The following is a 26,684-nucleotide window of genomic DNA, read 5'->3' on the forward strand; positions in this document are numbered from 1 at the left end:
GTGTGTGTGTGTGTGTGTGTGTGTGCGCGCGGTGCCTGAACATGTTAAACATAATTTTAAAAGTTGCTTCTTGGGTAGCTGCAGAGGTTTGATGAACACACTTAAGGAACTTTTTGATGGCTGACTTAGTTCCGTCTGAAAACAGGTTACTCGATCGAAATACTTAATTTGACCTTCGGTGCTCCTTAATTACAATAAACACGAGACTTTCTCAGAAAATTAAACTTGTCTACCAATACTTGCACTTAATGGTAAGTGATTTTTACACTTACCAGCAACTTTATTTAGTTACTGCTTAACACCAGTAATCACTGAGACAATCACACGACTGCAGCTCAGTGCATTTAGGTACCTAAAAGTGTTCAGGATCCACTTAGCTTCAGAAACTGCAACAAAGGGGATTTAAAAGACATGAACATAACGTTACATGTTGGTGAAACTGCATCTCCCCTGACAGTCATGTTTACAGAGACTGGTGTAAAAAGAAATAATTTCCAGTGGCTGCAGTTGTTTGGATAAAAAAGGTACCTGGCTGATTGTTTTTTGCACTGCTTGTTGCATTTTGAACATATGGTTCTTTCAAGTGTTTGCTTATAATTTCTTTTTACTCTATTTTTAAAAATATTGTTATTATTTTGTGTAAATTGGACAATACAATGTTCCTGTGGGAAATCAATAAAGTAATCTAGAATCTTATTTTTCTCATGGTGCTTCAGCATCCTCTCCAAACAAGCTGGAGCAACCAGGGTTTTCAAGCTGGGTCTGCATGTATGGTTGGTATGGGATTCATTTTATACTTATCGGGGTGTTTATGTCATGAACAAGTTCCAGATGACAAAACCTGCAACCAAAGATAATAAATGCAGCCTTAAGAACTTCCTTCAGTACCCACTTTAATCAAAGACAAATAAAAAGATGGCACTGAACAAAATAGAAAGAAAAATGTCTTCAGATGTTTCTGTCAGCCAAAACAATTCTGTCAGTCTGTAGGGAATTCAGGTAATAAATGTATATCTCTGTTGTGTTTTCCTCTGTAGGACTTTAAGGATTTTTTAAAGACCTCTGAATTTTCCGGTTGGTTTGATGGATTCTCCTAGATAAGACCATCCACTTATCTTTGTCCTGTTTTGTTTCCAGCCCTTCATTCCATCGTGGTATGATAATTTTTATCTATGCGTGCAAAACAGGCAGCAGACTGCTACTTTTAAAATGTAAATATGGGTCCTGCTAGCATGTGTGTGGTTCTGCAGTTGTGGTGTATCTTTAAAGTGGGCATTTTACACAAACACAAACACACACACACACACCTACACACACACACACACACACACACACACACGCATGCACTCGGTGCTCAGTGGGATGCTTTGCCTTTTGTATGGGGTACCGTGATGTTATGGCTCGTTACACTTTAGGAGATGCATGTGAGATCAAAATGAAATGCATGTTTACACCAGAGCCATAGCAATATTTCCAATCATTTCACGTAAATCAAAGACATTTCTGGGTGCTTAAATTAAATTGTCTGACTGGTGTAGCGATGGTGGAGCAGAAGTTGTTTTTTGTTGTTGTTTTTTTTATCTTTTGGGCGAATGTGTGCGTTGGTCAAGGACAGGGGTGTCCGATTCTGTTCCTTGAGAGCTACTAATCTTCAACTTTTAGATGAATCACTTTTCCAACACACCTGAAACAAATAGATGGCCCAAAAATGGGCATTTATATCAGTCAGGTGGTTTGAGCAGGGATGAATTTAAAAGTTGGAGGACACTGAGGACTGATTTAGGGGAAATTCTTCATGTCTCTGTGTGTGTTTTGCAACAATTTATGGGAGAGATTTTCAAAAATAATAGGTGTAGTAGTTGTAGTAGCACCTTCACAAAAGGCTGAGGTGTCAGTTTAAAGTTCATCAGTCAAAACCCCTTAAAATGAATCAGACATACGTCCTTTTCTGTGTCTGGGGGTGTAAAGCCACGTGGGGCACACACATACACACACACGCACACACACAGGAAGTGTGTGAGGCCCTGTCTGTCTGGCAGGCTGCAAGATGATTCTCTGCTATTGGACCTCTCGTTAATTTATTCACATTTCTGGCCAACGTAAACCAACATCTAGAATTACACAGAGATTCAGACGTGCAACAAGTTATGCTCACTCACATTCATATCTGTGGTTCATTTATGACCTGTAACTAAGATCAACCAGGGATCCTCGTAGGACGATTACCATAATGACGATTGTGTGACATATGATGGACTTAATGCTTTCGGTTGTGTGGCTGGAATGCATCAAATCCACACAAGATCATGGTATTCATGAAAACGGTGAAACGGGTACCGCATTTACATTTATGTCTGTGTGTGAGCGGGGGGAGGGAATGGACAGACTATATTTGCCTTAATAGATTTACAGTTCACACTGCTGCAGGCAAATTCTATGCAAATGTTTGCATTTATGTAGCATAGTTAGATCCTGACTGGATTTTCTTTTTCTTTTTTTGTAGATATGGAAAAAAAAAAGAAGTCTGACTTCAGGCCAAAAACTTCTGGCACTCCACAAAGGAATACAATCCCTTATTTAGCTTCAGCAGTAAGATGGTAGAGAGGGAGAAAAATAAAATAAAAAACTCTGTGGGCAAGAAGAAGGGGCTGAATGTGCAGTACAGCGTTGTTGACTGTTATTCTCCGTTGTTGGCTGGGAAAAGTGGTGGAGTGTTGTGAAAATCATGTCATGCTTCGTACCTAAATCTACTTCTTCAGCCTCATTCTCTCTTACAAATCCTTTCACGTCAAAGCTGATATCTTTCATCTGGACACTTTCTTCTGTCGTTTAAAGCAAAGTTTGAACCTTTTCTCATTAGCAAAGAATGAATAAAAATGGTGAATGCCAGTATTTGGTTTGGTTCAAGGTAACCCCATCCCTGAAAAATTCAATTATATCATTAATATAAAAAAATAAAAAAAATAAATAAAAAAGTACTCGGTACCTTTTCTATATAACTCCAAGTATATTTGTTTAACAAGGAGCAAAAGTGTCAGATTGTGGCGATAGCTGCTGCTGCTGTTGATGCCGGTGTCACTTCTGAAATTCAAACCACACATCAGGGCCCGTGTTTAAGACTGAGTGGAAGGGAAGGGGATGCGAAGGGAGAAAAGAGTAGACTAGGGGTTAAAAGCAGACCTCTGAACCTCCTTGAAGTGTTTACATAGTGGTGGTAGGATATCCTGCTACATGATGAAATCGTTACTAAACTGCCCGTGTGTGTGTGTGGCTGTTGAGTGACCATGCCAAAGGTTAAGACTCTTTGCAGAATCAAACCGATACTGGGGAGCAGCTCTGGACCCAGCTGGTGCCATGATCTGTGAAAAGGTGAACAGACTGAAGGCATTTCTCATAGTTTTGATTTTTGTTGTTTTATAACTACGAATAGTTACAGTCACTGTAAGTCCATGGGTTCGTTTCTAACCGGATCACCAGCTTTACTTTGCGAATTACGCAGGTTTTATGTAAATTTCACAATATTGCTTTAAGTCTTCACGCGTTCACTGGGAATGCGTGAAAGGAAAGGCAAGTTTATTTACATAACGCCGTCATCACAAAAATAAATTCAGTGCCATGCATCAAAGAAAAGAGGAAAAAATGTTAATGATCTCAAACACTTAGAAATATTGCACAAAGAAGCACAAGATGCAAACGGCTTGAGAAGGAAAATTCAAATCCAAGTTTTAAAGTTCATTTCTGAACTTATCTTCAATTTCACAGTTCAGAAACAGGCTCTTCATTAGACATATTATTTGAATTAAAAGTTCATTATATGTATTTGAAAAATGAATGAAAACAGTGATTTAACAGAACCAGCAGCAGAGTTCTTCATGGTCCATTCTTGAAAAGCAACTCAGAAATGTATTTCAGCCTGAGACCATAGAGTGCCTTATAGTATTAAGACTTTTATCCTTTTTATATACAAAAAGGCAGTGCAGTAATCAAAGAGCTGGTGTGATTATGACTGTCTAACCTACTGAAAATAAACTAGTTTTTCCATCCATAGGTAATCCTTTTATTCTGGTTAGGATTTTAAGATGATGGTTAGAGTTGTTATAGACCAAAATAGCAAGGTTTCTATTATGATCTGTTAAAAAATGGCATTAAGTTGGAGGGAATTAATTTACATTTTACACCAACACCTCTTCCCTGAGGAAGTATTCTGTTAAAAACTATATTTTGTAACTAACATGACCTTGCCTTTCCACGTCAGGAAAGGCATTTGTGTTGATTTTTTTTTTTCAGCAAAAAAAAATACAATTCATTTTATTTGCTAACCAATTGTTAGTCATATAGTGATTTATATTTAAGATTTTAAAGACTTTATCAGCTTCTTTAGCTCTGAAATACGATGCGATTTCCCCCGTCGGCCACAAACATTTTGACGTCAACAGTGCAGCTCCATCTTAGCGCCTTACTTTGAAAGCCTCGTGTTGAACTGATCAAAGAAATCCTGTCGAGCTTTAATCTAAAACAATGTAAGCAAAGGCCTCAAATCCTGTGTGCAACGTGTGTCTGGCTCTGTGACAACATTAAATTTAGTAACCATCAACTAATGCTGACGGATGGAGGATGTTGGTATTCCTTGGCTCTTTCTGCAACACTATAGCCAACAGGAAAACCTCCAAAGTATCCATGTGCTCCTTTAATCTTCACCGTTAAACCATTTCTATTGTAGTATTTTCATATCCAATCAGAAGCACAACACGGGAAACGGCATTGGTTCCTGCAGCTGCTCTCACATCTTGCGCAAACCGTTGTCTATACAATGAAATGTATAACCTTCTGCGCGCATTAGCGCTAATTAAGTGCATGCATTTGTGTTTATCTCTGTGCATTGCACAAGTCTTCAACTACACCAGCTTAAATTGATGTGACCAGCGGGATGTCGAGGAGCAGTTTTGAGCAGCCACATCCTAACTAAGTTGACGTTAATATCCACTTAAAGCACATTTGCACTAGCAGTGGACGCCCATGTGAATTTTAATCTTCATTTTGTGTTTCTAGTTGAAAGGAATGAAACTCAGAGAGGCGTCTTCTGCTGCCGTAACCCATCAGGTCTTAAGAATCGATGCGTTGTGGCTGCAGGTTTTATTTGACTCGATGTTGCTTTTCTATTGTCTCAAACTTGTCTCCCTATTCTCTTCTGACCTTTGACACCAACAATGCATTCTGTCCATGCAACTGCCACTCACTGGATGTTTTATTTTTTATTTTTTTTCTTCTCTATGTTTATTCTCTACCCCGCCTCTCGCCCGGAACGTTAGCTGGAGATAGGCACCAGCACCCCTCCCGACCCCACTGAGGGACAAGGGTGTTCAGAAAATGGATGGATGGATGGATGTTTATTCTCCATATACTTGATAAAGCTCCTTGATCAGGACCTCCACCATTACTTCAACCACCCTGTTTGGCACCAACAAATAAAGCACCTCTTTTTCTCTCTTTTCTTCCTCAATCTGATGCTATTTTAACCTTGAGTAAGAGGCCAAAGTAAACATAGTTGTAGCCATGTGAAAAGCTGTGTTATTTGTGTTAACAAGCATTTTAACAGGTGGACAGGGACGACTTTTTTTTTTCTCTGTACTGTGCTGTGAACTTCCACAAAGCTATGGTTTTATTTTTAAAAATAGTGCAACGGATATTTCGTCTATTTTCTACTATTTATTTAATGTGCTGTACAGCGTAAATACAGCATGTAAATTCTGTTAAATTACATTTTAGCTACAGTCACTTGTAATACAACATTTTTAAGAGGGTTGTGAATTGCTGCACAGTACAGGTCGTTTCCAGTCATGTTTTATCGGCCATCAGAATACATTTCCGGCGCTTGTGTTTCGCTTGCACAAAAAGTCGGCATTACTGTTTGAAGGCAATACTGTACTAATGTTCTCCTTCTGTTTCTCTCCAAAGTAAATATGGACAACTTCGAGTTTCAAAGATAATAGTAGGCAAGCGTATGCACATTTCCTTCTCCCATCGAGGAGGAAATTTTATATTGTCACCCTCTGTCTCTCTTCTCTGTGTGTGTGTGTGTGAGTGTGTGTTCATTAAAAACACACACACATACACGTAAAAGTGGAGAGGTGCTGAAAGCCACAGACGTGAAACATATTCAACAATGTGGTAGAGGCTCACTCTCACAGACACGGAGCAAAAGAGGAAACCAGAGTGAATGAGCCGACGAAAGAGAGGGAGTAAAAACCCGTCTTGTAAGAGGTCCGTCTGACACACATCACCTGCGGGCACAGCTTTCTTTCTTCCATTTGTTCATTTAATAGCTGTTTTTTTTCTTTTCTTCAGCTGGAGAGTAAGCTAAGAAATGTAGGCAAGGCCTATAGTGAATATATTGTGAATGTAACAAACATAAATTTTTAAACAAATATGGTTGATGGATGATATGTTTTAACTCCTATCAATACCTAATCTCATTGGGGGTTTTTTGGGGGGGAGGGTGCCTTTTTTTTCTTTTTTTTTTTTTTTTTTTTTTTTTTTTTTTTTTGGAGACCATGTTGTGATAGCTATCACAGCTGTAGATTTGTATTAGATTGCTAATCCCTGTTGAGTCCACAGTGGTATATGCACATTTGGGATGCTACAGTAAATGGACAACACGCTAATGTGCCCCAAATTGTTTTAGCTTCCTCTAACTGCAAGGGAGGAAAATATCATTTCACTTCTCCCTTGTTAACAGTTCAATTTATTTAGATTCTGATCCTAAATTTAGAAAAAGACGTGAAATGTCTGTAATCTGTTATTCCATCATGTTTAAAGGCAAATCCTTCTCATCCATCAGATCACTTGTGACGCTTTCAGTACCGGGCCCAAAGAAGTGCAATAAACCTTTGCTCCAAGACGTTTACACGCGCTACAAAGAGGCTTTGCCTAATATTTTACACAATATCCATACAATATTCTACCACAAAGTGTTCGCAGCAAGAAATCGCATCAAACCAACATTTGGTTTGATGTGTTCCCAGAAAGAACCAATTATGATCCGTTTTCAGCTCAATTTTATTTACAATCTTTGGTATTTCTAATATCTTATGAGCTAATAGCTTAATTAGGTTTCCAAGGCTGTTGGAAGAGAAACAGGCCCACAGAATCACAGATCCTCCACCATACTTCAGCATGGCGCTAAAAGAAATGAGCTTCTACTTCTACATCAATGCATATTTATACCCCAGAGAAACAGAAAATCATGGGTTACTTAAGAAGATAATGAAAACGCAGATTAATTAAAAATAAAAAGCATAAATTAGTAAAATAAACAGTGCTTCAGTTGAATTTATTTTTGAACGAATTGTTAGAAATGCTGATATTTGCACCAGAACAGATTTGGATAAGAACTTTTATTTCTTTCGATTAGATTTTTCTCCCATTTAATAAATATAGTCAAATTAAAAACTTTTTTATATATATACTTCTAACAAGAGATTGGGCTATTGCAGTATAAGCTTGCAAAGTTTCACATATTAAACAGTATACAATACCTTTCCCTGAAATCTAAAGCAAGAGATTAAGAGAGTTTCATGATGTCTCTGAAAAGCTGTAGGCAAAAGTAGGGAGAATTGTTCTTCTCTGGATTGCATAGATCCATACTTTAACCAATTTTTGACCAGGAACTTGTTTGCAAGTTCACCATAGCAACTAACTATAAAGCAGACTCCTACTAGAGCTGTCACACACGAGAGGTTGAAACTGGACAGTGATTTTATAGTCCAAGACAATTCAGTTTTTTTGTTGTCTTAGAAAGCACACTCTTACTTTGATTCTGCTGTATGCAAATAAACCCTCTTGGAAAAATAAAAATAGGACGATTATAAAGAAACAACCTGCTTCCTTGAGCAGGCTCCACTAGGGGTCAGTCTAATGTAGAGAGTGAAACAGACGTGGGCTGGGAAGGTTTCGCTGTTCATTGCAAGCAGTGGAGACTTGGATTAGTATTCACAATCAGTTCACAACTCTCAAATCATATGATATTGTATCATATTAATTATGTAATATTGCTGGTTTGCCTTGGGTTGCTGGTTTTGTCCTGTAACCCAAAAATAAGCTGTCAAAACATTTTCCATATGCGTGTCTTGAACTGCTACAGTTCAAGAATCGGTTCAAGTAGACAGATTTCTAATTTGTCTTGTTTTTTCTCAGTTGAAAACACTCACTAGAAAACATTTGCAGTTATTTTTGTTTGTTTGTTTGTTTGTTTTGTCAGTTATGAGAAAACAAGCAGGATTATATGTTTGATATGGCATTTACTACAATTAAAACTTCCACGCAACTAAGCAAGGTCAGTTACTGCGGACAGAATGAGAAAGTCCAAAACTGAAGCCTTTTTAAGTCTCGCCTAACATTTGTTTAAGTATTTTACTGTCACATCCTTTTTATATTCCCCATTGATCTCTTTTTTAGTCTCCGTGTTATTTTGATTCTCATTTTTTACTCTGCTTGTATGGATCTTTCAATTCTCTCTTATATATATTTCAAAACACAATTAAGCTGCTTGAAAGCTGCAGTAAAATCCCTGTAATGCCCTTTTATATAGTTACGTAACATGTCATGCTCACAAACAGAAAAACAACAACAAAAAAGTAAGGAATTTAGAAAATAATGCTTTTATCTTGTCTCATGTCTTTTTTAAAAAATAAAATAAAATAAAAGCTTTAATTTATTGCCTCAATAAATTAAACGTCAGATAAGCATAAAATTGTGTGTGTTTTGTCGCACATTTGAGGCAGCAATAAACAATCAGCAAGAGCAGAGGCGTTCATTCAGTTAAGGGTCAAATAAGGTCCAAATATGGTTCTTAGCGCTTCAACTGTCCCTAAGCCACACCCATTGTCAACATGGCATCCTTCCTGCTGCGTGTCTCACCCTTCCTCACCCGCTCATTTCAATCTTACCCCCTCGGAACCCAGACACCCCCCATGTAGCCTCTGCCTTTAATCTTCTGACCATCTTTGAACTATTCTCCCCCAATCTTCTTCCAAATGGCTGTAAATGACAAGCTCTACTAAACACACGTTTGAGGTAACTAACGCTTAAGCTCAGAAAAATAAACCAAAAACTTAGCCACCATTTATTTGATTTTATAAGTAATCATTGGAAACACCGGATGCTCCCATGCGTCAACCGTGAAACGCACGCAAAAGTATTTTTATTTTTTTTTTTATAGAATATGGCGTTGAGGTCCTATGCCTTATTTGTGTCAATCCGTAAGTTAAAGGGCTCAACACAGCAGGGGATGATTCCTTATTTGGGTCACAGGAGTGTTAAAGAGTTAAACTGGAGTGAAATGGTGCAGAGTGAAGAGGAGAGTGATATCAGCTCCAATAACTGGTCTGTCACCCTCGATTCTGCCTGCACCCACATCTAACGGAGGGTATTTGGAGATGTTGTCATTTAGCAAAGATGAGACTTTAATGATTCACGTTCAAGGAGAGCGAGTTTTCATGCAAACTTTCCATCCAATCTGACTGAGCCTGAGTTCTTGTTAACAGTTTCAGTGGCCATTTACAGGCACAATTTCTGACATACCCTGAAAGACTTCCAACCTTAATTGCAATGAAGAATTTTGAGGAGTAAAAAAAAAAAAAAAAATATCCAGAGAGAGAGGATTGGCGCAGCAAAAAGCAGAGCGACGTGGAGAAAAGACGGATTGTGAAACAGAGTTTTAGCTGGACAGAAACAGACATGCTGATGGGGAAAGACAGAGAGACAACCATGCTGCCAGGAACATTACATAACCCTCTATCAGGCTAGGAGTGAAGGAGGGAAGGAGGGAAGGAGAGAAAAGAGGACAGGAGGATGAGTAGAGGAGAGAACGGGCAGAGAGAGGAGGGCTATGAATAAACAGAAGCCAGTTTTAAGAGGGGATTCAGCCACACCCGTCTGCTTGGGTCAAAAAGAGATGCTGTTCAGTTTGAGCGTGGGAGTTTTCATCATAAAACTGAGCTTTCTTTAAATATTTTACAACCTACGTGAAGATCACAGCTTAAATGCACTCGAGAGCCCTCACTCACTTCACAAATAAACTGGACAAAGTCATGGAGGCAGCCATGAGTTTTAGTACATGTTTACAGTACACACAATATGTCAATTTTGCAGAGACTATAAACAAGGCCAAATCAAATTGAAGCCATAATCCACGATAATCCTATAGAAACCCCAACAGCCAGCAGGTCATCCAGCTAGCTAGCAGCTCAACAGGGATCCAGTCAGTCACCTGTCCAGAATGGGTTTCATCCATTTCACTGCCTCCCAGGAAGAGTTTTAACATCCTACATTCGTAAATTCCTCAACACAATGTATTTTATTTGCTGCATGTTGAGACCAATTGCTGTGAAGAGATATCCTCTAGAAAGCACAGTTTGTCACACTCAATTGGAAGATTTTAAAGGGTTGCCAAATTCTCAGTAGTGCTTGGAGTGAGATAAGATGAGGGTCTGTATTAAAAAGAAGAAGAAGAAGAAAAAAAAAGGTCAGTGGAAAATATTTAAGCTGGTATAGCACTTTTGATCACACATAAGAAAAAATAAAATATGGCCTCCTGACTGGTCACATTAATATTTAATCTGGCTAACCAGTTCACAGGATCAACATAAGGACAGGTTAAGGAGATGATGATAAAATGACAACATGTTAAGTAGAATCTCAGGATCTTCATTTTTTTTCCTATAAAAAAAAAAAAATTTTGATTTTTTTGTGATTCAGATAATGAATTACGTTATTATTTGAATGCTGTATACTTATCGCTGTCTCAGAGAAAAAATACTAAAACACCAACAATAGGCAATATGTGTATAAAATTGTGTACAGTAGATTTAAAAAGGTGCATACTTAAACAAGGAAGTGCTCTATGCTTGTACTTCTAACACTACATTATGAGGGACACAGACAGGAAAGGATGGCTCCAACTGCTCACAACTATATAAATAAACCAATCAGGTTTGATTATCTTAATGTGCAAAAGTTAATTAAAACTGAAACCTTTTAGGGCCGTTGATCATCAGTATATCTGGAAAAGAAGGACTAAAGCATGACAGTGGCTCAGTGATGCTCTGGGTTGCTTTGCTTCCTCTGGAATTTGACACTGGCAGTGCAGAGTTAAAGGCGGATTTAAATTTCAGGAAATCCTGGGAGAAAACATGATGTTGTCTGTGAGGAGGCTGAACCGTGGACCTTGTTGAACTTTTGCACAAGCACACTTGTGCTTGCATCTACACAACTGAAAGATCAATTTCAGAAGTCTTGGAACATACTAGAATAGCCATCATATCTTCCCAAATTAAAGCAGTGGGATTTGAAACCAGTAATTTCAACACTCAGGCCAAAGATTGTGAATTAACTGGATTGTTAATGAGGAGTGGGATGGAGGAGTAGTGTAGAGGTAGAATAATTTTGAAACTCCAACAGTTTTTGAAAGTGGTGTTTTGTGTTGAACTTGGAGAAACAATATGCAATATTATTTGTGTTGTGCTATTTATTTATTTATTTTGTTTCTTTGTTTAGTTTATTTAGATCACCCAGATTCTATGTTCTACCAACACACCTATTTTCCGTGGAGGTTAAATCATTTTTAACTCTAAATGATGTCGAACACAGCCTCACATTGGTCAGTGAACAGTCGCACGTGGTTCAGGAGGTGTTGATCAGCATGTGTAGATGCAAATCACCGGTAGAATGGACTTCAGCTCAATTATTGGTCCTTGTACAAATACATATCCTTGTACATAGTTTTCACACTGGTGATTTTCTATGTATTATTAATCATGTCAGGTCTGCAAATATGTATCTTCATGCTGGATACATTCTATAACTTTATCCGATAACGTCGGCTAGTCATGAGTCGTTTCCTCGGAGGTACGTGAACGCATCAGCAGTGTCCGCTGTTTGCAGATTCTAAGCACTCCATTCTTATTGCTCCCGGCTCCTGATTGGCTGAGCCATTCAGAAAGGGGGCGTGTTTGTGTCCTGGTACCAGACTGCTCTGCAAGCAGCTGAAAGGAAGAGAGATTTCCCATCACACACACACACTTGTCTCTACAACGTAAACACACTGCGAGGGACGAATTCACACGGTGAGTGGCTCATTTTCGCCTGTAACTGAGATTCGAGGTGTGTCATCGCGTGGTTCGCGATGGTTGCGTGTATTCTCGCTCTGCGCCATTATAAATGAGTGATGCCACTCGAGCCACGGTTAAAGCGTGATTTAGGTCTCGCGATGCAGGGACGTTAATGTGGGCCTCGTATTTCTCTGATTAGGATGCGTGTCGCCTTCTTAGACGTTTGCTGTTGTTGCTGTTTCTCATCCTAATGTAAGGAGATAGTGGGCGTGTGAGGAGGAGAGGGATAGGGGGTGGGGGTGGAGGGCTGTCTCATGCAGAGGTCCGTGGATTCGTGCCTCTTTGTTATGGTGGTGATGCCGCAGTCGGGATGGTACAAGACTGCCCCTGAAAAAAAAATCCCGACGCTGTAGGAATAATGATGAATCCCCTTTATATCCATTCTGTGGTTCCTAGGAAGCTATTCATGAGTGTAGAAAGTGTTGTGACTTTGCTGCTTTTTTTTCTCCTCCCACATTTGCCTCTGCTACTGTAATATTCTTATATGGGACTACAGTAAGAGGCAGATTATAAACTACGGTGATTTGTTTACTGCTGCACACACACCAAAGTCAAAGGCCTGTTACATAAAGGATTTTTTTCTGATGTTACAGCAGTCATAAGAACAGCCTGGTTTTCTATAGAGAGTAAGCCGGCCATTATACAGTAATACCCCCATCACCACTCTCTACAAACACACATATAGGCTACAGACAGCTGCATGCACGCACACACTGCGTTTTCTGTGTTAATACTGCTCTATCATTGCTCATATGATTTTCCTTTCTGACTGTTTTTGTGCTCTGTTCGCTCTGTGGTTGACATATAGTTAATGGCAATGTAAACTGAATAAATAAATAGCTCGGTTTGGTTCTTTGTCAAATCTGTGACCCAGTTTGTATCTATGCATTGCCATTTCTCCCCCTTGTACTTCCATTTTGTACCTATGCACTCTAAGCACGCCGACTCATTTTATTTTTCATCATAGTTAAGTATTTTTTAACACTTATGGAGTTCCACATTCATAAAACCATCCAATCTAATGTCATTTAAACTACTGTATATCATAATTGCTATAATTATGAATTATGATAATTGCTATAATTATGATATTAATCGTAGCCCATTCATTTTGGCTACGATCTCTTTTAAAATGTCTCAGATTATGAGCTCAGATCAAAGTTATTTTACATTTTTGGCATGAATGACTAAAACTACAAAAGGCGCAAAATAGGTTAGATTGTAAAAACGTCCACCTACTGCATCATCGACATTCTGCGTGGTTACTATCAGGGCCAGCCGAAGGCCAAAGAAAACCAACTACAGGTCACAAAGGGAAAACCTGAATTTCTATGCAACTAGGGTAGGCAAATGTAACTTTGATTTACTGCACTATGGATTAATCAGTGGAAGGTATGGGTAAAAGAGTAAAAAAAAAAAATCCTTCATACTATCTACATATTGTCTTCTGCTTATTAAAGATTGGACGGCAGATCCAGGAAGGGAAACTCATCCCTTTACGCAGCAACACTCTACTACTCTCCAGCTCATTCTTAGAGATGCAGGGGCATTCCCAGGCCAGAAGGAATATATAGTCCGCTGGAGGAGCTGCTCTACTTACAGCCCTCCCCAGATGATGGAGGTTCCCACCTTTATCTCTGAGGTTGAGGCTGGCCACCCTTAAGATTTCAGCTGTGACCAGGATCTCCTTCATTCAGTCTCACCCTCACCACATTAGACACTGTCCCAGTCTGTTTATCTACCTCCCCTCCATTTAGCCATCACTGCTTGAAGTGGAAACTTACCACCTTTACATCGTTCCTATGACTGATGCCAACAAAACTGGGTGACCAGAGTTTTCATCGACTGTGTGGAACATAGAGTAGTAGAGGATGCCCCCTCCCCCACATGTTGCTGTGTGCTGCCGATTAGCAGAAAGACTGTTTGGATATATTTCCAGTTGCAAAACATGGTAGCAGCCATGGTATGAAAACTGTCGTTCATCACTCCAACTAAGGGAAATGTGTTTTCAAATATGGCAGATAATCCAGCTAAATAAGCTGCTCAAATTGTTAGATTTGCTTTACTCTTTTAAGAAATGTCTGAAGAGACATTTGCTAAGGTTGAGGCTGGCCACCCTCAATATTTCTTACTGCTTCAGTCAGAAATCAAAATGACCTTATGCAAATGTTATAGATGACATTATTATAAATGTAGTAATGAATATTCAATGTACTTTTAACTATAGTAGGAGTAATTTTTGCTTTCTCTTTTAAATATGAGCAATAACGGCATGTAATATACATTTTGGTTTTAAATTAATGTTGATACATTGGGTATGTGAAACTGGTATTTTTGGCTCAGGTTTATAATACTATAAGGATCTTATAAAGGACTCTTGGCTCATCACAAGTAATCTAGTCAGACAAAACTTATGATGCACAAAACTGAAAACATTTTATATTCATCAGTGTAAAGACTTTTTCTCTAGGTTTCAGAAGCAATAGTTCATCTTTCTACATGGTGCAATTACCCATACTGTTAAAGTAATGAGAAACTGCTTAAAATTATGCCAACATAATGACATATATCAGACTTATATTTGACAATAGCAATGCTAAGAACTAAAAAAGAACAAAAACATTTATTATTTTCAACTTCCATACTTTAAAATCATTTAAATTAACAACCAGTTTGTTGTGTCACAGGCATTACAATTGAGTAAAGACTGCATTGGATGTATCATGCAAGAACATTGATAAACAATTCTGATATAAATGACGTATTATGAGTTGATATACTTGGAAGGCCAGCTAAATCAAATATGTTTTTGGTATCTACACAGCTTTGAGCTGGCACTGGATACTAAAAAAAATATGTTAAAGAAGAAATGTTTGTCTGTTTCATGAGAACAACCTTCCGTGTGGTGTGTTCAGAAGCACTTTGCTGAAAATAGGTGATATAAATCTGGGTGAAAAGCTGGAAGCGCACTTACATGGCTACACTATTATATAAAAAGGGGTCTAATCTGGAGTTTGGTTTATCTTCTATTGTCTTCTGAAAGCCTGACATAAGTAATATCTTCAGGAAAGTCTGCGGTCTGGGCAAGGATTTCCAGTCGGGTGTTTATTCGTGGTTTTTCTTGTTATCTGACAAGCATACCATTTGTCATCCTGTGTTATTCATTCTAGGTCTTCCAGTTAGTTTTCTGAATTGATTTGAGTATGTGGCACTTTCTGTACTAGGCGGTTCTTCAATTTCTTACAATTATGTTCTTTGAATGTTGATTTGGATCACTGCCTTCTCCTTTTCACACCAGTGACCCCAGTGAAAAACTGAGAGTGAATTTAAACAGCATAGCTAACTCAACATTCAGCAGATTAAGTGTATTTGTTTCAAGGGCTGTTGCCCTTCAGCTGCCTTTACAAGGAATCACAACTGATCTTCCGGGTTCTTCCTGGTGATAATAGTAGAACGGTACCAATTGATCCATTACCAGTAATTGCATCATCAAAGTAGGCAATCATTTAGGCTAGGATAAGAAGTAAATCAGAGGGTCAGTTCAAAGGAGCTTTATGGATGTGGTGGAAGAAGACATGTTAGTTGGTGTGAGGGTGGAGGATGCAGAGGATGTTGCTAAATGGAGACAGGTGATTCGCTGTGGTAACCCCTGAAGGGAAAAGCTGAAAGAGAAGAAGAGGAGGAGGAGGAGGAGGAGGAAGTGAAGGTGAACCAAAACTATCTATTACACTTGTACTCTGTTACTAATTGAGCTCTTCTTTTGTTGGGTGATAGAATTTTAGGATTTCAGCTTCACCTGTCTTCATCGTGTCTTTTAGAGTTGCTAATGTATTTTAGATTTCAGATTAACAATGATGCATGTGCTGCAGTTGCTCAGAAATCTATAGCTAACAAATTATTTACACCTTAATTACTCGCTTTAGACAAGCTTTAGATTTTACTCCGACATCTGTTTCTTATGTCCCTATGGGGCCCACCTAGTTCTAGTTACTGCTACGACCACTGAGGGGGAATTTTCAGATTTGTGTCGTCACCCATACAGGATCCTCATTCAGATGTTTTTATGATCTTTGCGTCTTAATGCTTTGATTGACCCTTTGGTTTTGTATTTGGTTCTTTTTGGGGTTTTGTTGTGTTTTGGTGTCTGTCATTCCCAGCTTTCCATGTTCACTCTTCTGTGCTGACATTCTAATTAATTTTTTGTGGTATGTTTTTTAGCTTAAATTCTTCCTACCACTCGCTTCCAGCAGTTGGAAGCAGGTCAGTTTCATTACATCCTTGTGAGCTATCCGTATGCTACCTACCCTAACTGTTTTTATCTCCTCTGTTGTGCTGTCTGCTGTAATCTGTTATCTTTGGTTCTCAGTTTTGTAACAGTAACTTTTTTTTGTGCCAGTTAATTTTTTATTTTTTTTATTTACTCCAGCATGAGACTGTTTTTCTTTTTGGTCCTATTCCGTCACATTCCTTGACAGGTTTTTCTTCTCAAATATAAATTTTAAAATTGCTACCGATATTGCTTAAATTCTTTCCTCTGATAATAGCAATAATAAATTTGGAATCAATATGTTTGATAAAATTAAATTTCAGATAAATAGGCTTGACCTCAGGAAAAACTACAACTCTTTTTTTAGTACTTTTATGCTCTGTGCATGAAAGTAACTATTTAATTCTGTTATTTCTATGTTGTTTCTATAGCTGATATATGGTACATTGCTTTGTGTGTTTGTGTTTATGTCAATATTCATATTCATATTTGACAGTTCAAGTAATTACACAATTTCATACAGATCCATTTGTGGTATTTCATACTTGAATAGGTAACTGGTTGTGACTCAGCCATTTTTTTATTTATTTTTATTTTTGTTTTTTTGACCATCAAATGCACAGCAGTAACAATGCAAGTCTAAGAGTAAATGTGACCTTGCTGTAAATTAGAAGTTGACTAAATTGACCAAACAGAAACTTTGGTGGAAACATCAAAGGTCATGCTCTCCTGCTGACTGCAAGGCTGAGATTGCTATTAGAGCTGACATCAGACAGCGCAGCAGAATGAAGGATGGGTCAGCACAAAATGTCCCTCCATCAAATCCACTAATGCATTAAAACACGTTCCCTCTGTGCAGGACACAAGCAGGAGGTCTTCATTCTGAGTTGAAACCTTTTCTGTTATCAGAAGGAAACTTTAGGGTTATTCTAAAGCAAAGCGATTTCACCGTGTTTGACTATTAGGAATATGCCATTTTAATTGTTATAGATTAGCTCTAGTTAAATACAAATTTGATTATGTTGTTTCTACAGTTACTGCACTTATAATGAGTTTAGTTTCTTTTGAGAGAACTCCCATCTAACATATTTACCAGTTTTTGTGTATATTCTCTCTAAGGGGGTCTGCTTTTGAATAGTTAGATATGATTTGGAGAACATCCAACATTACAAACGGTTCTCTGCCGCCTCCTCGTGAATTTTCTCCTCACTGGGAATCTGGATCGCTTTGATGCCAACTTCACCGTCAACAGCAACACATCAGACCCAGAATCTCACACAGTACGGATAGGTTAGGCTAAAATAATCTATTATGCAGACGTTTCTTTTAATTTCAGGTTTTTGTCTCCATGTGATTTTGTTTTATCTTAATGTGCAGTTTTAACTCTTTGGATCACTTTGCAAACACGCACACACAGAAAACAGCCTCATTCGACAGATTTGTGGCGTTAGTAATTGGGTTGGTTGATGTGCTGACTGTCTGCACCTTTCTTTTCAATACCGATGTCCTAGATGTGCATTTATATGTGTGTGTGATTGGTGTGTTGACACACTGTGTTGTCAGCAGTAATCTAAACTGCTGCTAATCAGACACTGTGCATGGATGTGTGTGTGTGTGGGTGTGTGGGTGTGTCGGAGCCTGTGCCCATCAAGAGGGGAAGCACACAGGAGCTGCTGAGTCACCATAGGGACTGGATGGGCAGTCATCGCAGAATTTTAACTGGTTACACTCTGAACTCACTCACTCATTTATAAATGAAGTGGTTTGTTTTAATATTTTCCTTCCTTTGCTTATTTTAGACTGTTTTACTATTATGCTACTTTTATCAAACAGCCTTTCTGCCTTGAAGAAGATATTAACAACAAACGGCTGTAGATTTCAGTAACAAGAGCATTACATCAGAAATAAAGGCTGAATTAGAAATATAAATATTAGCAATTCAACTCCACAACCAGTTTGACTTATTGAAAGTTAATGATAGTTATTTGTCTGATAGATTTACTGGATGCCAACCAACGTGTCGAAAGGTTGAATTTTGAAAAAAATAATTCTTAAGTGTATCTCAATAACTTGGAGCATTTATACATTTGCAGTTTCAGTATCTTATTACACATTTTATTCATTTGTCATACTAAAAAGTACTACTCCGATATGTTTCTCTATACATTCAATCACCTTTACTTTTTGTCCAGTTTTTCTGTTTCTGTTTCTGTTCAAGTTGGACTTCAGGAGACAGAAAAGCAAATGGAGGGGAAAACCCACATCGTGCTGCAGCAAAAATAGGTTCTGCTTGTCGAGACAGAAAATGAGATCCTCTCTGTCGAGACATTTTTATAACAAATAGAGAAAATCTCACAATTGGTTCACAGGAAATGGTGCTCACACAACCTAAGAAGCCTCTTTCAGCACATGTTGCAATATTGAAACAGAAATCACAAATACAAAGTAGGATACAGAATCTCGCTAGACAGAAGTTGTCAAAATAGTTGTGCTCACTGCTTGGTGGCAGAAACATGTAATCTAAACCCTTTTGTGCTCTATGAATGGAGATGATGCTCAGCTGCAATTTTAGCCATCAACAAGCATCCTGATTTTAGGAACAGTTAGTTCCCCAGGGCCATTGACCTCTCTCTCCATTCATTGCTGTTACATCATTAATGCAGCTTTTGGTATTGTAGGCCTGCCCCGTAACTCCGCTGGAGAGCTATGCTGTTTCTCACTGAGTGAGGAGCTGAAATTGTTGGTTTTGTTTGTTTGGCTAGACAATCATTTCTTAAACTTAATAAATGTAACAGATGACCTTGTTGAAAGTTACATTTTCAATAATAAAGTGTGGCGAGCGTCCTCTTATTTTTCCATCTCTTTATGTGCATAGATAGAGTTAGGGAAAATTGTATGCCCTGGATTCCTACGCTGTCTGGAAAAGTATGAGGAAAGCAAATGTACTGAATGTAGCATCAAGCATCTGTTTAAATCAAGAGTAGTCAATAAGATTATACAAGTTACGAAATGTTGTGAATGGGGGGCCTTCTAAGACAACTTTGTCCTGGACCCAGGCCTGCTTGTAGTGACGGTTCGCATTAAACAATATTTTACTCATGGTTCACAGTAAAAATGAAATGTGAAATCTTGTTTGATTTATAAGCTGGATTTTGTTGAAATTGAAGAGGCAAAGTATGTGCTGAATTAACTCATTCCACTTGTTTAAGCTTTGTTTGTGCTTTGACAAGAAATTTCTCCGGAGGATAAAATGACTATGATCAAGACGGGTTTTGTTTGCAACTTTACAATATTTCTTGCACAATCCGGCTCTATTATAATCTTGCTGCACAGCACAGTTTGGGGCTTTCTCCCAATTACTTGGATTCCTCCAGTAGAATTTCTACCAGGCAAATCATTGAAGAGAAGGATGCGTTGTGATTGCAGGCAATTTTTTTGGTAAGCTTCATAGCGTCAAACTGCTGCATTACATTTGTCATTTGCTTTGTACATCAGATCCGATGCACAAAGCAAATAGCGTAGAACAAGGGGCTTGTTTTTACCAGGCCGCTCAATATGTGCTATGCCTGAGTAAGCTTCAAACTTGGCTTCTCATCAAGTGTAGTGACTATTTGCTAAAATAAAAGGGGTGACCTTTGGCAGACCTAGCCAGATCACTCTGGAAGGACTAAATGTAAATCCCTCTGGAATCCTTTGGGATCCCCCAGAATGAGTTTGTGGGTGTCAATGATGACCTGATCTCAGAAGTTGACAAAAAAACAAAAATCATGAGAATTGACTTTAAAAACCTGCCCTGCGATGGCCTGGCGACTTGTCCAGGCTGTACCCCACGCCTCACTGGTGCCAGAGATAGTCACCAGCCCCCAGCAAGGCAGCATGAGGATAAGCATGAATAGACGATGAAATTATATAATATCATCTTACAATATCACTAGACTGTGAAAGCCAGACATTGATTCATTATTTCACCAGTGATATCTGATCTAAATCAACTTGGGTTCTGAGTGGTCCGAAGTGATAAAAAGCCGAACTATGTTTGAGGAAAAGATAAAATCCAACTCTCAGGCCACTGAATATGCTGTCTTATGAAACCCCTGCACTGAAGCGATAAATAATGCAGCAACGAGAGCAACAGAGGTCAGGAGGCACCACTTAGGATTGGCTCATTTTTATATTGGAACAGCACTGAGTAAATCCTGTCTGTGTGATGAATGCATGGGAAGCAGGGGACTATAAAACTGTGAAGGATTAGGGGATAGATTATATGGGAGCTAAGCATCGATGAGAATTATCGTGGAAAAACGTCTTTGTGTTTGAGACCCAGTGAACGACACAGGGACAACACTGGCGTAGACAAAACTGAAGGAAGACAGCGGGATTAAAGAGGCTCAAATTGAAAGTGAGAGCAGAAGTTGTGTGAGGTGTCCACTGTGCATACCCCTATCTGTGAAACAATGGCCCACAGTCCTTCCTGAGGCCTGCTAACAGTCTACTGTATGTCTTCATGCTGGCTGCTTTCCATGTGGTGTGTGTGTGTGTTACATTTGCAAGACAATGACAGCTTGTTTGCCTGCAGTGCAGATGGAGGGGTAAACAGAAGCAGAGAACAGAACGAATCGGGGTTCATGCAGATAAGGTGTCAGGATGCAGGCTGATTAAAGGTACATTGAACTGTCCATTAGAGTTTTCTTGATTGCCTTCATGCAGCTGTCAACTCAAAGTCAACACAGAGTTGACACACAGGAATAAACAGTGGCATGTATAGCTCAAAGTTGTGCATTTTGTTTGCCAAAACTTTAAAAAATACAAAACAAAAGCAAATATTGCCTTCAAACAACACAACATGCACCAACGTGCACAAACTCTTCCAATCAATCGGACAGCAAAACACTGCATTTGCTTGTCATTGTATTATTACTTTCATGCCTATGCCATTTATCTAGGCTGCATCAAATTTTCCTTCTTGCAAAAAATTGGATCCACAATCAGAATGCTTTGATGCAACTCTTACTGATTCCACAACTGATTCCCTGGTGATTTCTGTTTTGGTTACCATGGTTAAAACAATGGCTCTTGGACTGGTTGAAGGACATCTGTGTTCACTGTTTTGGCAAAAAGGTGCGGAAAATGTGTCAATCCAATGAGAAAGAGTTAACATGTTTGCAAGAGGTTTCTTCTGCTCTCCTGTGATAGTGATGATGAAAACTGAACAGATCCCCGTTTCTTTAAGCGGGTCAAAGCAATCAAAAATAAAACCTTTATCATGCAAGTGGTGCAAGCTTTAGCCTAGTCATTGCTGCTAAACCCTAGTTTTACTTTCCCAGACCTGTGTGTCATGCTAAACATGGATTATGTACATGCATAAAGCCTCCACATGAGGTTAGCGATAAACACGAGAATAAAACACAAACAGTGAACATCAAAGCTTATCAGCCTTCTCTTTTCAGGCAAATAGTACAACTTACAGAGAATTTCTTGACACTGATTAATGAGGTTCTGTAGCTCAAACCTGTAATATGCCATTGTTTTTGTATGATGCATGATGCGAGTGACTCATTCGGGGTCAAAGGTCAAGTTAGAGATTGGTAGCAACATCTCAAGACATCAGACAGGGAGTTTGTTTTTTGTCCTTACACGAGTCAAATTAGGTTTTATGAAGAAAAACTAAACGTGCGAGTTGCCTGAACGCTGTGTGTGAACTGTGCTCACTTGAATTAAGGGGAAAATCATTGGAACGAAGGAGTCACACGTAAACAGTGGCAGAAAGGAGACATGGAAGTAGCACAGCACAAAGATGAATGAAGGTGACCACTTTCAAGCGTCTGTTTTCTCCCCCTCCTTCAGGAGTATGGACCTGAGTCTGCGAGATGCTCTGGGTGGAGGTGGAGGCGGGGCTCCAGCTGAGCCCCTGCTCAAGAGAGACTTTGTGGCTTCGCTGGAGAAGGAGAGCTACGACGACAAGGTGGGAGAGACGGTTTCCAAGACCGACTACAGACCCTTGGTGGATGGAAAGGACACCAAGAGTGGTAAGTTGCCTTTAGTGTGCATGAAGAGCTGTGAGAATGAGCTGTGATCCCATGCCCTCTGTGAAGCTTCACTTTGAATGAACGAACTGAGAATGAGGTGGCTCGTAGGCTTTTAGGAAAGTCAGCTGTCCAGTTAGTTTTGCATCACTCTTTGTTTTCCTTTTTTTTCCCCAAACGCTGCCTTCAGGCTTGACTGTGATTTCCTGCAAACAAGATTCAACACTGGTTTTGTACCATGTAATTGAAATAATTTTTTTAAAAGACACAATTGAATAGATGTTAAGGCTCGTAGAAATATCTTTTTTTTTTTTACATTTTTTCCTTGTTTTTAGTGGGATTAAATATAAAACGCATACATAAAGTGATACACAATCCACAAGTGATGCATAGTTTTCAGTAGAAAATATAAATAGTATACATACCCCTTTGCTGTGAGGCCCCTAAATAAAATGAAGTGCAATCAATTGACCTAAGAAGTGACCATATGCTAAATATTGCCTACTTGTGAGTAATTTAATCTAATTTAAACTCAGATTGAGTTCAGTTGTTCTGTCAAAACCTCAATAAACAACATCATGAAAACCAAGTAACTTGACCGAACCTGGCGCTAAAAAGCTGTGGCGAGGATTAAAGCAGAGGCAGTTCAAGGTCAATGTTTTAAATCACAACTAATAAGTAATTTTAAAATGTTTCCTTTATCATGATGGGTGACACAAAGCTCCTGCTCTGTCTGAAACTAGACAGATTTAGCGAAAGGAAAGTTGAGTGCAAAAAGTGGCGTGACCGTTGTAGAGATATTTGTTGACACAGTGGAGACTCTCTGTGTCGGCGTGAATGACGAAAAAGGTCCAACGCAATAAGAGAGAACTGAGATTGGATGCTAAGACTGAAGTGATATTGGAGTAAAGTGCAGGGTGGAGAGAAGGAAAGCAGGTAAATAGCGCGAACTGTAAAGCCGTGTTGCGACAGATGAGGATTATCGCAGCTCTTACCAGGGGAGTTGTTCAAACATCAACAGGAAGAGGGTCCTAATAGAGCATCGCTGTTTGTATTCTAATGATTTCACATGGAGGGATTACCCATCTATGGTGGTTTCCACCTGTCATATGTTGGGCAATTCCTGCCTTTCATTCATTGGGGCATGTAGCTCTCAGCGGTATGCTCTATTTATCAAACTGCAAGGTATTATAGTTGAGCCTTTTCTTGTTTTGCTGAGAAATATTTAGTCCTTTTTTTCATTACAAAATAACAAAATTATCTTGGTTTCTTGGTTGTATTGGTAAACGACAGTTAGGCAGTAACAGAAATCTAAACTTACACTTTTTCCTAACATTAGCATCTGTATCAAGCCAATTTAAAAAAATTTAAACTACATAAAAAAGTCATTAAACATTCTCAGAAAATGTGTGTTGTCTGAAATGTTTTGGAAAATTGAATGCGACACTCTGCTGTTATTTTTGTTATCACACTATGAATCCAGCTATTGATTTGACCGATTTGTAGCAACATGTTGCCTAAATCTCTATTTCAGTATAGATAAAGCCTTCTTTTGAAATATTTTTTTAATGTGATTGTGAGTATGTCATAATCTTATTTTATTAAAAATGATCAGATTACATGGATGGACTTTACTTGACCTCTGCTTATCATTCATGTTGTCTAACTATATATAGTGAGAGGATCACATGAAGAAAACAAACAGAGATAGATGATTGGTAAAAGGAGGAACATCCCCTGACATACCAAGGCACAGCTGGCATGACAATGACCCACACACATCGTCAGCCCCAGGAGCTGGTTTTTGGAAAGCAGGGTGTTTTCGTTATGTTGTGAGGACGTGAATATGCTTATTCAGTGACATTGCAGGAACTTGACTCAGTCAAGGGAACACAAAAAGAAAATATTCTGAACTGAGACTACTGATGAAGATTTATAGTTTTATTTGAAGTCCCTATTGCATAAAATGCACTTACCTTCATCAAGTGCATTATCTTTGAATCTTAAAATAAATCCGGGGCAGTCCAATACACACCTGATGTGTCATGTAGGCTTCAGTACAATAGATTCTTGAAATAATTAGATACTGAAGTGTTTACCTTTAGCTGGACAATATGTCTATAGTGGCATATTTTATGCATAAAGGTTACAAATAAAATAAAATAATTTGTTACATTAAAATAAATTGGGAGGCGCATCCAAAAGAACCCTTTTTGTCTGAACATCACAAATTTCAAGCTGGAGTTAGCTAAACTCTGGAGGTACTTTAACTTTATATGTGAGTTTTGATCAGATGAGATTTAGTGATCATTTCAGCCAGACTCCAGGTGGGTGGGTTCTAGATGGGGGCCAACGGAGTACCTAAGAAATTATACTAAATAAATGTCTTATGTTAATACTCAGTGATGGATTTTTTTTTAACCTTCACAATTTTACTTTAACAATGAATTAAATATTCTAGTGCTGCACTTTTAGCTGCTGTATAGAGATAGGATCACATTTCCATCTGCCAGGGATCTTCAACCTGGATCTCTGGAGACAGATGTGGCTGTTTCACTCATTTAATATATCAAATGATGAAATATTGCCATGTTTTTTTTTATTTATTTATTTTTTTTTATTGTTTGTTTGTTTCAAAAACCACTCACTAAAATACCAGAGTGTTCACATACCTTTTATACTTTTGGCTGTCTGAGGACACATTTTGAATATTAAATCAGGTGTTATGAGTTTACCAAATACTTTTTACACTTGCTACGTGTTTAAGGTGTGCTACTCTGATTGGAGTACACTTTTGGGGTACTCTAACCGACCTCTACGCATGAACGATTGCTCTATGGATAAGTTTTTAAAAACAAAAATAATGTCTATCACTGCAGCGAACATCCCACCCCATGAGAGCAGGACGACGCGCGGTGGGGAGCGTCCCTTATTTTTATTTCTGAAAGGTGGCAACCCTAGCTGCAGCCTGAAGTTCTGGTTCTGGGTGGATTATTGTAATGTTCAATATAATGAGTGAGACATCAGTGGAGCCATGCAGACAGAAGGGCAGCATCGCCGGTTCAACAAGTCTGATGATGAAATGTTTAACTTCATCTGTGTGTTTTAATGAAAACTCCTAATTTCTTTGAGGACTCCGGTGCCACTAACCTAATTTGTTAACATTTATACGAGACTTGATCCTGATTAATGTGTTTCTACATTCGACACACCTGTTCAGAGTTGCTTTTGAACCTTAATAAAAGGAATATTGACCAACATATTCAACGTCTATTGATCATCTTGATCAATACAAGATGATCAATGTTTGTCACTGGCTTCGCAGTTGTCTAGTGTAGGTTGTTTTTATGACTTTATTTTTGTGTTTTTTATGATGTAAAGCTCTTTGAATTACTGCAATGTGCTATACAAATAAACTTGACTAATTGATTTATTCAGTTTTATCCCATTCTTAAGTAGTTTTAACTGAAATTAAAATCATATTTTTTTTATATTAAAATAAGATGAAGCGAAAACCAAGCCTTTTTTGGGGGCAAAATGAATGTACGTAGCTGAAAATAGACACCAACATCGGTAGCCTACAAGGTACTTGTTAAGCTTAAGGCTCTGTATTGATGTTAGCTAGTCATCTTTTAGCTAACATTACCTGCATCCAACAGCTTTACTCAACTCAGTCGGTTAGTTTGGAGGGAAAAACTGTGAAAAGTTCTTTACGTTTTGCTGGTTTGCTGCCATGATTCTAACACAAACCTAGCTCCGCACAGCAGCAGCAGGTCTCCTTCACAGGTGTAAACCCAGCGCGAGCAGCGTAGAGCTCATGTTGCGTTTAAAGGCGGCTCGGAAAAACAGGTTAAAACATGTTAACAACGGATGAAACAGTTTAACTGTTGATAAAAGTGACAGAGGACACAAATATGGGAAGTGTGGAAGCCTCTACTGTATCAAATTGGCATGGGAATAACAGAGAGTTGGCCATTCTAAGGTAAAAACCCAGAGCATACAGCGTTCATGTTTTGTTTTTTTGTTTTTTTCATCCAGACGGCTTGAACACTGCAGGTAATGTTAGCTAAAAGATGACTAGCTAATATCAAAACAGAACCTTAAACTTAACAAGTACCTTGTAGGCTACTGATGTTGGTGTCTATTTTCAGCTTCATTTTGCCCCCAAAGAAGTCAATGAGACTTCTTTGGGGGCAAGAAGTCTCCCCCAACGCGTGTGACGAGTTG

General features: G+C 38.6%; 1 protein-coding gene across 9 annotated transcripts in view; it reads left to right on the forward strand.

Annotated features, from left to right (window-relative positions):
- The first annotated feature begins 11,991 nt into the window (after window positions 1–11,991).
- The window catches only part of LOC103146972 (microtubule-associated protein 4-like), an 82,631-nt gene continuing 67,938 nt past the window's right edge, over window positions 11,992–26,684 (forward strand). For 6 of the 9 annotated variants that reach the window (XM_016678020.1, XM_016678021.1, XM_016678022.1 and 3 more), the window contains exons 1-2: window positions 11,992–12,122; window positions 22,279–22,460. In XM_016678020.1, coding sequence (XP_016533506.1) covers window positions 22,283–22,460 — 178 coding nt within the window. In that variant the 5' untranslated portion in view covers window positions 11,992–12,122; window positions 22,279–22,282. The remainder of the gene's footprint in view (window positions 12,123–22,278; window positions 22,461–26,684) is intronic. The other 3 variants (XM_016678017.1, XM_007565079.2, XM_007565081.2) reach the window with 1 other exon arrangement.

Source organism: Poecilia formosa, unplaced genomic scaffold, assembly GCF_000485575.1.
Source record: "Poecilia formosa unplaced genomic scaffold, Poecilia_formosa-5.1.2 Scaffold172, whole genome shotgun sequence".
NCBI lineage: Eukaryota > Metazoa > Chordata > Actinopteri > Cyprinodontiformes > Poeciliidae > Poecilia > Poecilia formosa.